The 12235-nt window shown below is 35.5% G+C and overlaps 1 protein-coding gene across 1 annotated transcript; it reads left to right on the top strand.

The window, feature by feature from the left end:
- The first annotated feature begins 3725 nt into the window (after positions 1–3725).
- LOC110923740 (homeobox-leucine zipper protein ATHB-8) lies at positions 3726–11807 on the top strand. The gene is made up of 19 exons (XM_022167803.2): positions 3726–4054; positions 4706–4946; positions 5445–5604; positions 5714–5814; positions 6272–6362; positions 7378–7473; positions 7569–7682; positions 7793–7876; positions 7974–8129; positions 8227–8301; positions 8957–9063; positions 9137–9329; positions 9534–9719; positions 10224–10307; positions 10392–10520; positions 10621–10937; positions 11014–11119; positions 11251–11400; positions 11479–11807. Exons 2-19 carry the CDS (start codon positions 4729–4731, stop codon positions 11623–11625), a joined length of 2514 nt encoding a protein of 837 aa, XP_022023495.1. The 5' UTR covers positions 3726–4054; positions 4706–4728; the 3' UTR covers positions 11626–11807.
- The last annotated feature ends 428 nt before the right edge of the window (positions 11808–12235 follow it).

The following is a 12235-nucleotide window of genomic DNA, read 5'->3' as shown; positions in this document are numbered from 1 at the left end:
CAAGAATTGGCAATTGACGCAGGAAGGAACTATACCTGGAACCTCACAGAAAGATTCATCATCTGTTACATCTACTCATCCCACGATTCCGAATCAACAGACCCCGTTATCGAGATATGGCAACTCCTTTTGAAAGTTATAGTAATATTCCTTCTGCTGAACCTGGGAAATTTATTATTATTATTATTATTATTATTATTATTATTATTATTATTATTATTATTATTATTAAGTAATGCTGGAAGCCTGGAACATCCAGCCTCATGCACCACCAGTATTGCCTGTTTTGCCCCTGATGAGTTGCCCATATAGTAATTCATGGATTTGTTTTTTACCTAAGCATGTTTAACTGTGGAGTTTTCATGTGCCCTACAACCAACTAAGCCCAACACGAGTTGGTGATTTGAGAGGCAGGGCATGTCTTATGAACCAAGAATCTCTTCTGTCCACGACCGATGTGGGATTTGCATAGGGTGTTACACTGGTCCATGTTAATCTTCTCGGTATTGGTATCATTACAATCACCCCCCCAGAGACTCACCGTCCTCGATGAGGTTTGCCCCACCATCCCGAACGAGACAGTAGTGACTCTGGTACCACTAATATTGTCCGCTTTGTCCCCGATAGGTTGCCCATCCAGGAACTCAGGGATTTCTTTTTTGTTGTCGCGGTGGAGACTTCCCAAAAGGCCACCTATCCTGGTACTACTCCCACCTAAGCACGATTAACTGTGGAGTTTTCATGTCCTCTACAACAACTTAGCCCAAAATGCGTTGGTGATTTAAGAAGCATAACATGTCTTAAATTCTGATTATACTTGGGTATTATTATTATTATGTAAATATTTAGTAATTATATACTTAACTATTTAAATAAGATGATACTTAATTTAAATAGTATTTAGTTATAAAAATATAAATAGTAAATACAAAGTACTGAATAAAATAATTAAAGTATTATAAATAAAACTATTGCATATAACATTTGTACCTTATGTTTAGAAAGTTGTAACAGACGTGTTAAAAAGTTTGTGAAATTACGATGTTATCTAAAGATATGCTTTATAAGGTAACTAGAGGGAACCTTCATGATTCGGCGGAGTGGACAATTTTACTACATTAATAAAAAATAAAAGAGTTTAAAAAATGAAAAAATAAAATAAGATGAAGCCATTGGCTATTAAGAGGTTAAACAACCACTATATTGAAGGGAATGAGGTGATTGATCGACGATCTGTAGTTTTGAATGATGGAGGATTAAATTTATTTTTTTTTCTTTATAACCGAATGTATCATATCCTCTTAATATCTTGCATATTAAATTTCAAACTTTCACTGTATAACTCAATAATTTGTATCATCTTAATATCTCACGTCTTAATATTGTCTTCATATCGTTTCTTAATATTGCTCGGAAATTAACTTTTTTTTTTATCTCAAAGAGTTGTATTTTAATATAATATAGATAATAGAGATACGGTTATATGATGCCATATGGGTCATACATGATATAGCTTTGTCAATAGTCACACTAGTTATTTTTTTTGTCCATCAAACACATCATATAAAGTGTATGATTTGACAAACACCACCTAATATGGATTCTTATACAACCAATATGACTGATACGATATCATACAATCCGTATAACAAGTCGACAATATCTTTTTATAACGACAAATTTCTTTTAATACTTGTTGTCCGTGAGACTTGAACCCAAGATCTCCTCCTCTTATACTCAGGTGTTTAAACAAGTTGATAATATCTAAATAATACTGGTTGTTCAAAAAAAATCTAAATAATATTGGGTGAGGTACCCATGGCTTTATAGCCTAGCTTGAGGGTGAGATAAGACTTTGGACTAATAGGTCTTGGGTTCGATTCCCACAAGGGGAGTTTTCTCATATTTATTGGGTTTCCTCCTGAATTGGTGTATATGCATTATGCCTAGTGGAGATGGATAATGATCGGGTGGTTCCGCTAGTGACATGATGATACTCCAGTGGTTCGTCAGTGATCCAAATTTACCGTTAAAAAATATTGGGTGAGGTGGGTCTAACTGGTAAAGCTATTAAAGTTAAGTTATTGCTCTCCTTAAAATCAAGGATTTAAGCCCCGTAAAAAACGAAACTGGGGGGTAAGATCAAATAAAAAGTTTATTTTGCCTAAGTAGGATGAGAAGGAATCTTAACCATTCATTTTTCAAATCAATGATTAAGATGAAAGTGTAGGAGAAAGAAGGAGTGCAAGAGTATATTGGGAAAATCCTATTTATGGACTTTCTCTCTCCACATGCAAGGCACATGCATATTCCACCCTCATTTTTTAAACGTTCATAACTTTTTTATACGACATTATTTTTTCATAAAAATTTTACCGTAAAATCGAGCGTCTTTTTATCTTTAATTTGAGTACCATATTGCTATATAAAATATGAAAACTAAAAAAACCCACTAAAATGTGTTGTATTTCTATGTTGTTTAACATTTTTGTGCTAGATTTTTGTACTATATTTTTGTACTAAATTTTTTGTGCTAACTTTTTTTGTCTTAAATTTTTTTTCTCAATTTTTTGTGCTGGATTTTGTTGTACTACATTTTTTTCTGAATTTTTTCGTGCTATATTTTTTGTACTACATTTTTTGTGCTATATTTTTTTGTACTACATTTTTTGTACTATATTTTTTTTACTATATTTTTTGTGCTATATTTTTTTATATTAGATTTTTTGTGCTAGATTTTATTGTACTAGATTTTTTTTGTTGTGTTCTAAAAAAACAAAAGGGTGCCACATGTCACTTTCAAACCTATTTATAAGGATAAAAATACCCTTTATTCCTACTTATTAGGAGTGCCACATGTAATCATCACAATCCTTCTTAGTCTACTTAGGCAAAATCCACTTTTTAGTGGATCCTTTCCCACGAAACTGGTATAATTTAATCCGTTAAAAAAATATATATCGCCAATGATCTCTAGATCAAGTGGTGGAGGGCTTGCATTCCTCTTGAGAGATGCAGGTTCGACTCCCACTTGATGCAGAGTGAGGCATTGGTGGGCAATGATAGGAGACCCAGGAAAACTTGGGTTGGATCCTTGAGCCAAACGAGTTTTACTGGTAATTTCATTGTTGTGCCTACGGGCGGGTGGGTTACCGGGTTTTCCCCGGAATTGGTGGTGGACTCGGGTTACTCTCGGAGTACTCCGTTTGTCCAGTAGGTGAATGCTTGGGATTGAGTTTGTTGGCCGTTAAAAAATATATATATATCTATCTAAATAATACATTAGTTTGTTTCTTTATCAACCCTTTTTTTAACTCCTATTTTGAACATTTACCCAAAAGTAGGGCTGGCAATTGGGTACCTGTTAAGACACGATTAGACCTGTTTGACTGAAAAATACACCCTTTGACTTTTTTAATTTTTAAAATAATTAAAATTACAATGTTAGGATCTATCATTTATTCATCTTTGTACAGAAAACATAAAACTGTTTTATAAACATGAGGTAGAAAGTAGTTAAACGAGTCGTAATCATGTTTGAAACTTATGTTGTGCGCGCCGTAAAAAACCTGTTAAACCTGTTAAGACACGATTTGACAGCCTTACCCAAAAGTAGGACATTAATTAAAGGAAAAAATACAAGCCCACTTTTGCAGAGTGTGATGATTTCATCTCATCTCATCTTAATTCTTAAATAACAAACAAAGTAGCCTCAAAATTCACTACACCTCCTCCAACACAATTGGTGCAAACAAAGTGTGGGCAAAATGGAATGATGATCCGCAAATGGTCTCCTTCTGTCTCCCGTTTGGGGTCTCCTTTTAACACCACCCTTCCACCTTTCACTCTCTTTATCCACTCACTTGTGACCAATTTAGGCATAAAGTTTACACCTTTGAGCCAAAAAATAACAAATTCCCAATTGGGTCTCACTTGAAATTCACAATCTTGTGTGATCCAACAATGGAATACTCCATCTTGTGCTTGTAGCTGCGTGATTGTGAGGGAAATCCATCCATCATCATATTATTATAATAACAAGACTAGAACAAGGGTAAACGACATCCTTCTATCTATTTTAAAGCTTGGTGCTTGTCATCTTTCTTGCTTTCTTTATCAATCTTGTCGTACCATTGCTTGGTCAATAAGCATTGTGGAATTTTTTTGTAAGTTTCAGGCACAAGCTCCACTTATGTTATCTTGTTTTCTTTGCTTTTTGTTTTTTTTTTTTTAATTTTATTGATGAGTAAAAACTAAAAAGTGTACATGTTTTTGATCCCTCATAGTTTAATTGATTGAAGAAATTTTAGTTGCTTAAGTAGTGTGAGAAGTCTTTTAAAAACTTAAAATATTCGGCTCAAACGAACTTCGATTGAACTCGTTCTAGTGGCATGAATTGTGTGAGATTCTTGATGGGATTTTGATTTTTTTTTTTTTTTTTTTTTTTTTTTGAAAATCTCGATGGGATTTTGATTTTGTCTGAAATTCTATATGGGATTTTGATTTTGTCTAAGATTCTTGATGGGAATTAGACAGACAAAAGGGTGTTCAAGTTCTCAACAAGATTGTGTTTTTATGAAGGATCCTTTGTGGGTTTGCAATACTAGTTGTGTTTGAAGTGTTCTTGAAAGTGATTTTATATAGGGAAAAGTAACAAGGGTTTGTTTGTTAATTTTTGGTGAAATTTTGATCCTTTTTTATTCAGCAATCTTTACTGATTTCGGAGTAATGATGGCGGTGACTTCGGCCTGCAAAGGGGACTCAATGGGGTCGATGGACAATGGGAAATATGTTCGGTACACACCCGAACAAGTCGAAGCTTTAGAAAGATTGTACCATGATTGCCCTAAACCGAGCTCACATCGCAGACAACAACTCATTCGTGAGTGCCCGATCCTCTCCAACATCGAGCCCAAACAGATCAAAGTCTGGTTTCAGAATCGAAGGTAGAATTTTAAATTTTTTTAAAAATTTTTAAAAATTAAAAAATGAATTCTTGATCTTGAAACACCCCTTTCATCTTAATTTCACTAAAGAAAATCCCACTTTTGACCAGAAAGAATTGGGTAGTGATCTTTTTCAAGTTTTTCGACTTTTTTCGGTTAAATATTTCAAGTTCATGATCTTGAAACACACCCTTTCATCTTAAATGCATAAAAGGTATCCCATTTTGTGATTTTTTTAGTTGACTTATAAAGTTCTTGATCTTGAAACACACCCCTTTCATCTTAAACCGTTTGAATTTCCCATTATTAACACGACAAGATTAGGCGGTAATCCGTTTCAAGTTCTAATTAAAAGTTAAGTTATCGAAACACTCCCTGTATGTTAATTGCATAAAAAATATATATAAAAAAAAAACTTGGACCAGAAAGAATGGGTGGTAATCTTTTTCGGGTTTTGATGACTTTTTAAATTAAAAAGTTTGTTGTTTGTATATAAAGATGTAGGGAAAAGCAACGAAAAGAGGCATCAAGGCTGCAAGCTGTGAATCGGAAGTTATCAGCAATGAATAAGTTATTAATGGAGGAGAATGATCGGTTGCAGAAGCAAGTTTCTAACTTGGTGTATGAAAACGGCCACTTCCGTCAACAGACTCAAAACGTAATTAATTTGTTTTTTTTTTTTTTTTTTTCAAAATCGAGTTCTTTTTTAGATTATATTGGAATGTTTATTTGATCATTTTGTTAACCGTTTACGATATGTTATGCAGATGGCGCTCGTCACCACAGACACGAGTTGTGAGTCGGTGGTGACGAGCGGTCAACACCACTCTAGCCCTCAACATCCGCCGAGGGATGCTAGTCCTGCAGGGTAATTTAGTAATTCTAGTACCCATTTTTTTAAAACTGTGGTTAACCAAAAATTTGGATTTAGTCCCTAACTTTTCAAAAGTATACGGATAGTCCCTATGGTTTGTACTTTGTAACGCAATTAGTCCTCAACATTTGCCAAAAGTACACAGTTGGTCCTTATGGTTTGCACTTTGTAACACATTTAGTCCTCAACCTTTAGTGACTAAATGTGTTACAAAAAGTGCAAACCATAGGGACCAACTGTGTACTTTTGGCAAAAGTTGAGGACTAAATGCGTTACAATGTACAAACCACAAGGACCATTCATGTACTTTCGAAAAGCTAGAGACTAAATCCAAAATTTTGGTTAACCACTGGGACCATCCGTGTAGTTTACTCGAAAAATAATAGTCTTTTTGTTCTTGATTGATCACTACTTTAAATGAATGTATATTTATATATTGTATGTTTTTTAGGCTTTTGTCAATTGCAGAAGAGACTTTAACAGAGTTTTTATCAAAGGCAACAGGGACTGCTGTGGAGTGGGTCCAAATGCCTGGGATGAAGGTTCTTTGCACTTACTTTAATTAGTGTTGTTGTTAAATATTATAATGGTGATTAATCATTCCATTAACCTTTAATTATTAATATTATTATTATCCCTTGATTAAATTAGGATTATTGTTAAAGAAACCTGCTAACCTTCCAATTCACATCAGAAAGAATCTCATCATTTGAGTCACTATCTTCCACATTCAACCTTTTTAGCTTGTCTTTTCCTTTTCTATTGTTTATCAATACCATGCCAACAAAAGAGAATCAATCATGTTTTCATTTTCATTCATGGAAAAATTACAAGTTTTGTCCTTTATCTTTATACCACTTTTTAAGTGGTGTCCTTTTTAACGAATGTAGACAGGCGGTGTCCTTTACTAGGTATTTTGTTGCAAGTTTAGTCCTTTACAACTGACCCAGTTAAAAAACCCTATTAATTGTTGACAGACGGTGTCCTTTACTAGGTATTTTGTTGCAAGTTTAGTCCTTTACAACTAACCCAGTTAAAAAACCCTGTTAATTGTTGACAGGCGGTGGCCTTTACTAGGTATTTTGTTGCAAGTTTAGTCTTTTACCTAGGTATTTTGTTACAAGTTTAGTCCTTTACACCCAACAATTAACAAGGTTTTTTATCTGGGTTGGGTGTAAAGGACTAAACTTGCAACAAAATACCTAGTAAAGGACACCGCCTGTCTACATTCGTTAAAAAGGACACCGCCTGAAAAGTGGTATAAAGATAAAGGACAAAACTTGTAATTTTTCCTTGATTCATTTAACAGTTTATGTTTATGGGTCTCTTTTATTTTATCATTTTGATCCATTTAAGGTTATGTTTATGGGTTTCATTTAATTTTAAATAACAAACAAACAAACAAATTGTACCCGAACAATAGTAGGAGATGAATTAATATAAGTATAATCTCTTAAATACATTAGTGATCTGCTGATCTTGTAGTGTCTCAAGTCTCCATTAAAAGAAGTTCATTTTTTTTTTAATTCTAATTCCTTTTAGTAACCGGTTTTGCAGCCTGGTCCGGATTCCATTGGAATCATTGCTATTTCTCATGGTTGCGCCGGTGTCGCATCACGTGCATGTGGTCTCGTCGGTCTCGAACCTACACGAGTAAGCCCCCCCCCCCCCGCCCTTCCTGTTTTATTTACCGGAAACCTTAAACGTGTGTTTTAACCCCATTACTGACTTTTAAGGCTCTATTTCAGGTTGCTGAAATCCTTAAAGATCGGCCATCATGGTATCGTGATTGCCGAGCTGTGGATGTTCTCAACATGCTCACAACCGGGACTAATGGAACCATTGAGCTGCTTTATATGCAGGTTAGCACATCACATTTCCGGACTAGTACATTTACAATGCATTTGTACAAGTTGTGTTACATGTGTTACATGGGTACAATCCTCACTCTTTGTATGACCATGTTATATAGCTATATGCACCAACTACTTTAGCACCGGCACGCGACTTCTGGTTGCTGCGTTATACATCTGCTTTGGAGGACGGTAGCCTAGTGGTACGTGTAAACGATTTTTAAAATTTTTTAATTTGTGTTATAATTTTTATTTGTTTGTTTTAAGAAAATGTCATGACTTTGATTTCGTAACATGAAGGTTTGTGAAAGATCATTGAACAACACTCAAAACGGTCCTACTATGCCACCAGTGCCACATTTCGTGAGAGCCAAAGTTCTGCCAAGTGGATACCTTATACGGCCCTGTGACGGTGGCGGCTCGATCATTCACATAGTTGACCATGTTGACTTTGAGGTACGAGAAAGGAAATTAACTTTAAATCCAACAAAAGTACATGTGCTCTGTTGTGCTATATTGAAATCTAACTTCATTTATATTCCATATCGTGTAGGCCGGAAGCGTTCCAGAAGTTTTACGCCCTCTATACGAGTCATCCACATTACTTGCCCAGAGGACAACACTTGCAGTATAACTCTCTCTTAAATGTTTTAATAAATAAATACTTTCTTTAATAATTATAATTATATATATAACAAAAATAGTTTCTAAGACACAACCTCTATTTTTTATTATTTTTCTTTATCAAATTTACAACAATGCCATCCAATTCATGTTTTTTTTCTTTTTGTGTATTCAACCCTTCAACTTTTAGCATTGCCACTTACACCCCCCTCAGCTTTCTAAAAACTTTATAAAATGTCATTTTGAGCCCCTCGAGTTTTACAAGCTTATTTTTATGTACGTTTTTTTGTTGGTTTACGTTTTGTTTGGAAAGGAGTTGCTTTACGTTTCGACTCTGCCTCAACGCATTGTACCATTCTTTAACATAAAAAAAACACAATTTTCTTACGTGCTTATTTTTAAGTACGTTTCGATATAAATCCAAGTTGGTTTACGTTTCGGCGTAAATTTTCTCGGTAATGAGTCAGGTCAAATATAATACGTTTTCGTGCTTATTTTCATGTGCGTTTTCAGTTGGACCACATTTTGACGTAATTTTGTTCGAAAACGAGTCAGATCATATATTTGAAAATTTCAAGTTGCTTTTAAGTATCGACGCCACCACAACGCGTGGCGGGTCAAAATGCCAGTTAAAGATATTTATTTATTTTGTTTTTTAGGCTTTTCGCCAGTTGAGGCAGATTTCACAAGAGATTTCTCAACCGATGGTCACTAGTTGGGGGAGAAGACCGGCCGCTCTTCGTGCACTTGCCCAACGAATGAGCAGGTTATTATTATTATTTTTTTTCTTTTTTATTGTTTAATGTTGTTAAATACTGAAGATTTAAGTATTTTTGCAGAGGTTTTAATGAAGCCATTAATGGTTTTACTGATGAGGGTTGGACAATGATGGAAAGTGACGGAATCGATGATGTCACCGTTCTTGTTAACTCGTCTCCCGATAAAGTGATGGGTGCAACTCCGATGTATGCAGATGGATTTCCGTCGATTGGTCATGCAGTTCTATGTGCTAAAGCTTCAATGCTCTTACAAGTAAGTTGGTCAAACTGTCAAAGTCAAACATACCGATATAAATACGTTATGCGCTTGTTACGATTTCAAAAATTACTTGAACCACTTTGAATTTCATGAGAAACTGTACATGTGTATAATATTTCGTACCGTAACTTCAAAAGAGTCCATTTTAATTTTGAATATGAGAAGCGATAGCGTTGACCAAAAGTCAAAATTTGACAGAATGTGCCTCCTGCAATACTTACAAGATTCTTAAGAGAACACCGATCTGAATGGGCTGATAGCAGCATCGATGGTTATTCGGCTGCATCGGTTAAAGGTGGTTCATGTGGCATACCGTTGGCTAGAAGTGGCGGCTTTGGTGGTCAAGTTATTCTTCCATTGGCTCATACCATCGAGCACGAGGAGGTATCTGTTCAAAAAAGCTGTTTTTTTAGTAAAGTGCCATTTTCATCCCTGAGATTTGGCAAGTTTTGCGACTTTGGTCGAGAGGTTTATTTTTTTGCATCTGGATTCAAAAGGTTTGAAATCTTGCCATTTTCATCCGCCTCGTTAACTCCATGCATTTTTCTCCGTTAAGTCAGGGGTAGTTCCGTCTTTTTTGTTAACTTAAATGGCCATTCGGTCTTTTTCAAGGGTATTCAGTCTTTTTACATAAAGTGAAAAAGAACAAATTGCCCTTTTAGTTAACAAAAATGACGGAAATACCCCTAACTTAACGGAGAAAAATGGACGGGGTTAACGAGCCGGATGAAAATGACAAGATTTCGAACCTTTTGGATCAAAATGCGAAAAAACAGACCTTTGGACGAAAGTCGGAAAACTTGCCAAACCTCAGGGATGAAAATGACATGTTACTTTTCTTTTGTAATTTTTTGAGGATTATTAATATGCGTTTCCTGTTTGAAACAGTTTATGGAGGTTATTAAGCTTGAAAACACGTCTCACTATCGGGCAGACGACATGCTCATGCCCGGAGATATTTTCTTCTTGCAAGTAAGTAATGCTCCCTCGGTTTTGTGTTGACTGTTGCCATATCATCTCTTGACTTTGACTGTCAAACTTACTCTTTTGATCCAGCTTTGTAACGGAGTTGACGAAAACGCGATTGGTACATCCGCCGAACTTATATTCGCTCCGATAGATGCATCTTTCACCGACGATGCCCCTCTCCTACCTTCGGGTTTTCGTATAATCCCAGTTAACAATGTAACGTTAAAGTCAATTCAACCATCAGCATACCTCATTTTCTAACATGAATTAACACTTTCTTTCAATACATGTTGACACTTTCTTTTTATTTACGCAGAACTCACAGAACCCGACCCGTGACCTTGCGTCAACTCTCGAAGTGGGCCCACCTGGGAAACGAACAGCGGCAGATTATGTTGGTCAAAGCGGGTCAACGAAATCCGTTATGACCATAGCGTTTCAGTTTGCTTTTGAAATTCATCTTCAAGAAAGTATAGCTGCTATGGCTAGACAGTACGTGCGCAGCATAATAGCATCTGTTCAACGGGTCGCGTTAGCCCTCTCACCTTCGTCTTTCGGCCCACGGAGTTTACAAACCCCGTCGGGTACCCCCGAAGCCCAAATGCTAGCCGGTTGGATCTGTCAAAGCTTTCGGTAATTAACACTTTGTGATACTTGACATGTACATAGCGATAGTTTATAATATATGATGAATCTTTTTTATGTATAGATGCTTTCTCGGTGAAGATCTGTTCAAAACGGTTGACGAACGAAGCGATACCATGCTTAAAACACTTTGGCATCATTCGGATGCCATAATGTGTTGTTCTTTGAAGGTAAATGTTCTATCTTTCATGTTACTAGACAGTGGCGTACCCATGAATTATTTTCTGCGGGTGCGAACGATGGATTCAACCAAACTTTCAAGGGTTGCGATCGGGATTTAAAACATACGCGTTTCTTGCAGGCGTTGCCGGATTTCACTTTTGCAAATCAGGCGGGGTTAGATATGCTCGAGACGACGTTGGTTTCGCTTCAAGATATTACTCTCGACAAGATTTTTGATAGAGGTGGAAGAACGAGTATTTGTTCTGAGCTCCCACAGATTCTACAACAGGTAAATTTTCATTTGAACAATGACATGTTTGACTTTCAAAAGTCAACTGTATAAAACGATTGCGTTTGTTGTGTTTAGGGGTTTGCTTGTTTTCCGGGTGGAGTTTGTTTGACGAGTATGGGGAGACCCGTGTCGTATGAACGAGCTGTGGCATGGAAGGTACTGAACGATGAAGAAAGTCCTCACTGCATAGCGTTTGTGTTTGTCAACTGGTCGTTTGTTTGACCGCATGAAAGTCAAAAGAAAACTTGTTATGTTTAGAAAGACTAGTTTAGAAAGGCAAGTATGTTGCATACTATTATAGTGTATTCGAAGGGCCATGGCCTTATTTTGTTGTCCTACACTTATGTGTTTGGTTATTTAAGTTTATAAAATCTTTGTGCTTGTTACTCCTATTTAAAGATGAATATATTTGCATATAAACTATAGAAAAACAATACTTTAAAGAGTTTTATTATCCTGAAAGTATTAATACAAAAAAAAAAAAAATTACTTTCAAAAGTATTCATTTAATTTTTTTAAGTAGTATTGTTACTTTCTAAACTTGTTATATTTAAAAAGACTAGGTTTATAAAGCCAAATATGTTGCTAGTATTATATGACATTTAAAGGGCAATGATATTCTTTTGTTGTCCTACTTCTACACTTGTGTGTTTGTTGTGATTTTTACTCTAATTAAATATAAAAAAAAAAAAAAAAAATCTTGGCATATAAACTAAAATAACACTACTTCAATGAGTTTATTTTTGAAATCATATAGAAAAAATAATCACTACTTTGAATTATGTAGTGTGTGGCATGTCCTCAAGCTTTCAACACGTCCAAGGACCGTGAG

The sequence above is a fragment of the Helianthus annuus genome, chromosome 2, assembly GCF_002127325.2.
Source record: "Helianthus annuus cultivar XRQ/B chromosome 2, HanXRQr2.0-SUNRISE, whole genome shotgun sequence".
Lineage (NCBI taxonomy): Eukaryota > Viridiplantae > Streptophyta > Magnoliopsida > Asterales > Asteraceae > Helianthus > Helianthus annuus.
This window is presented reverse-complemented; position numbering and strand designations above follow the sequence as displayed.

What these genes read in the sequence shown, in the direction of transcription:
- LOC110923740 (XM_022167803.2), top strand. Translation starts at nt 4,729, where the DNA reads ATGATGGCGGTGACTTCGGCCTGCAAAGGGGACTCAATGGGGTCGATG. An exon ending in AGGGATGCTAGTCCTGCAGG is followed by an intron (nt 5,815 to 6,271) that starts GTAATTTAGTAA and finishes TATGTTTTTTAG; the next exon opens with GCTTTTGTCAATTGCAGAAG. An exon ending in TTGAGCTGCTTTATATGCAG is followed by an intron (nt 7,683 to 7,792) that starts GTTAGCACATCA and finishes CATGTTATATAG; the next exon opens with CTATATGCACCAACTACTTT.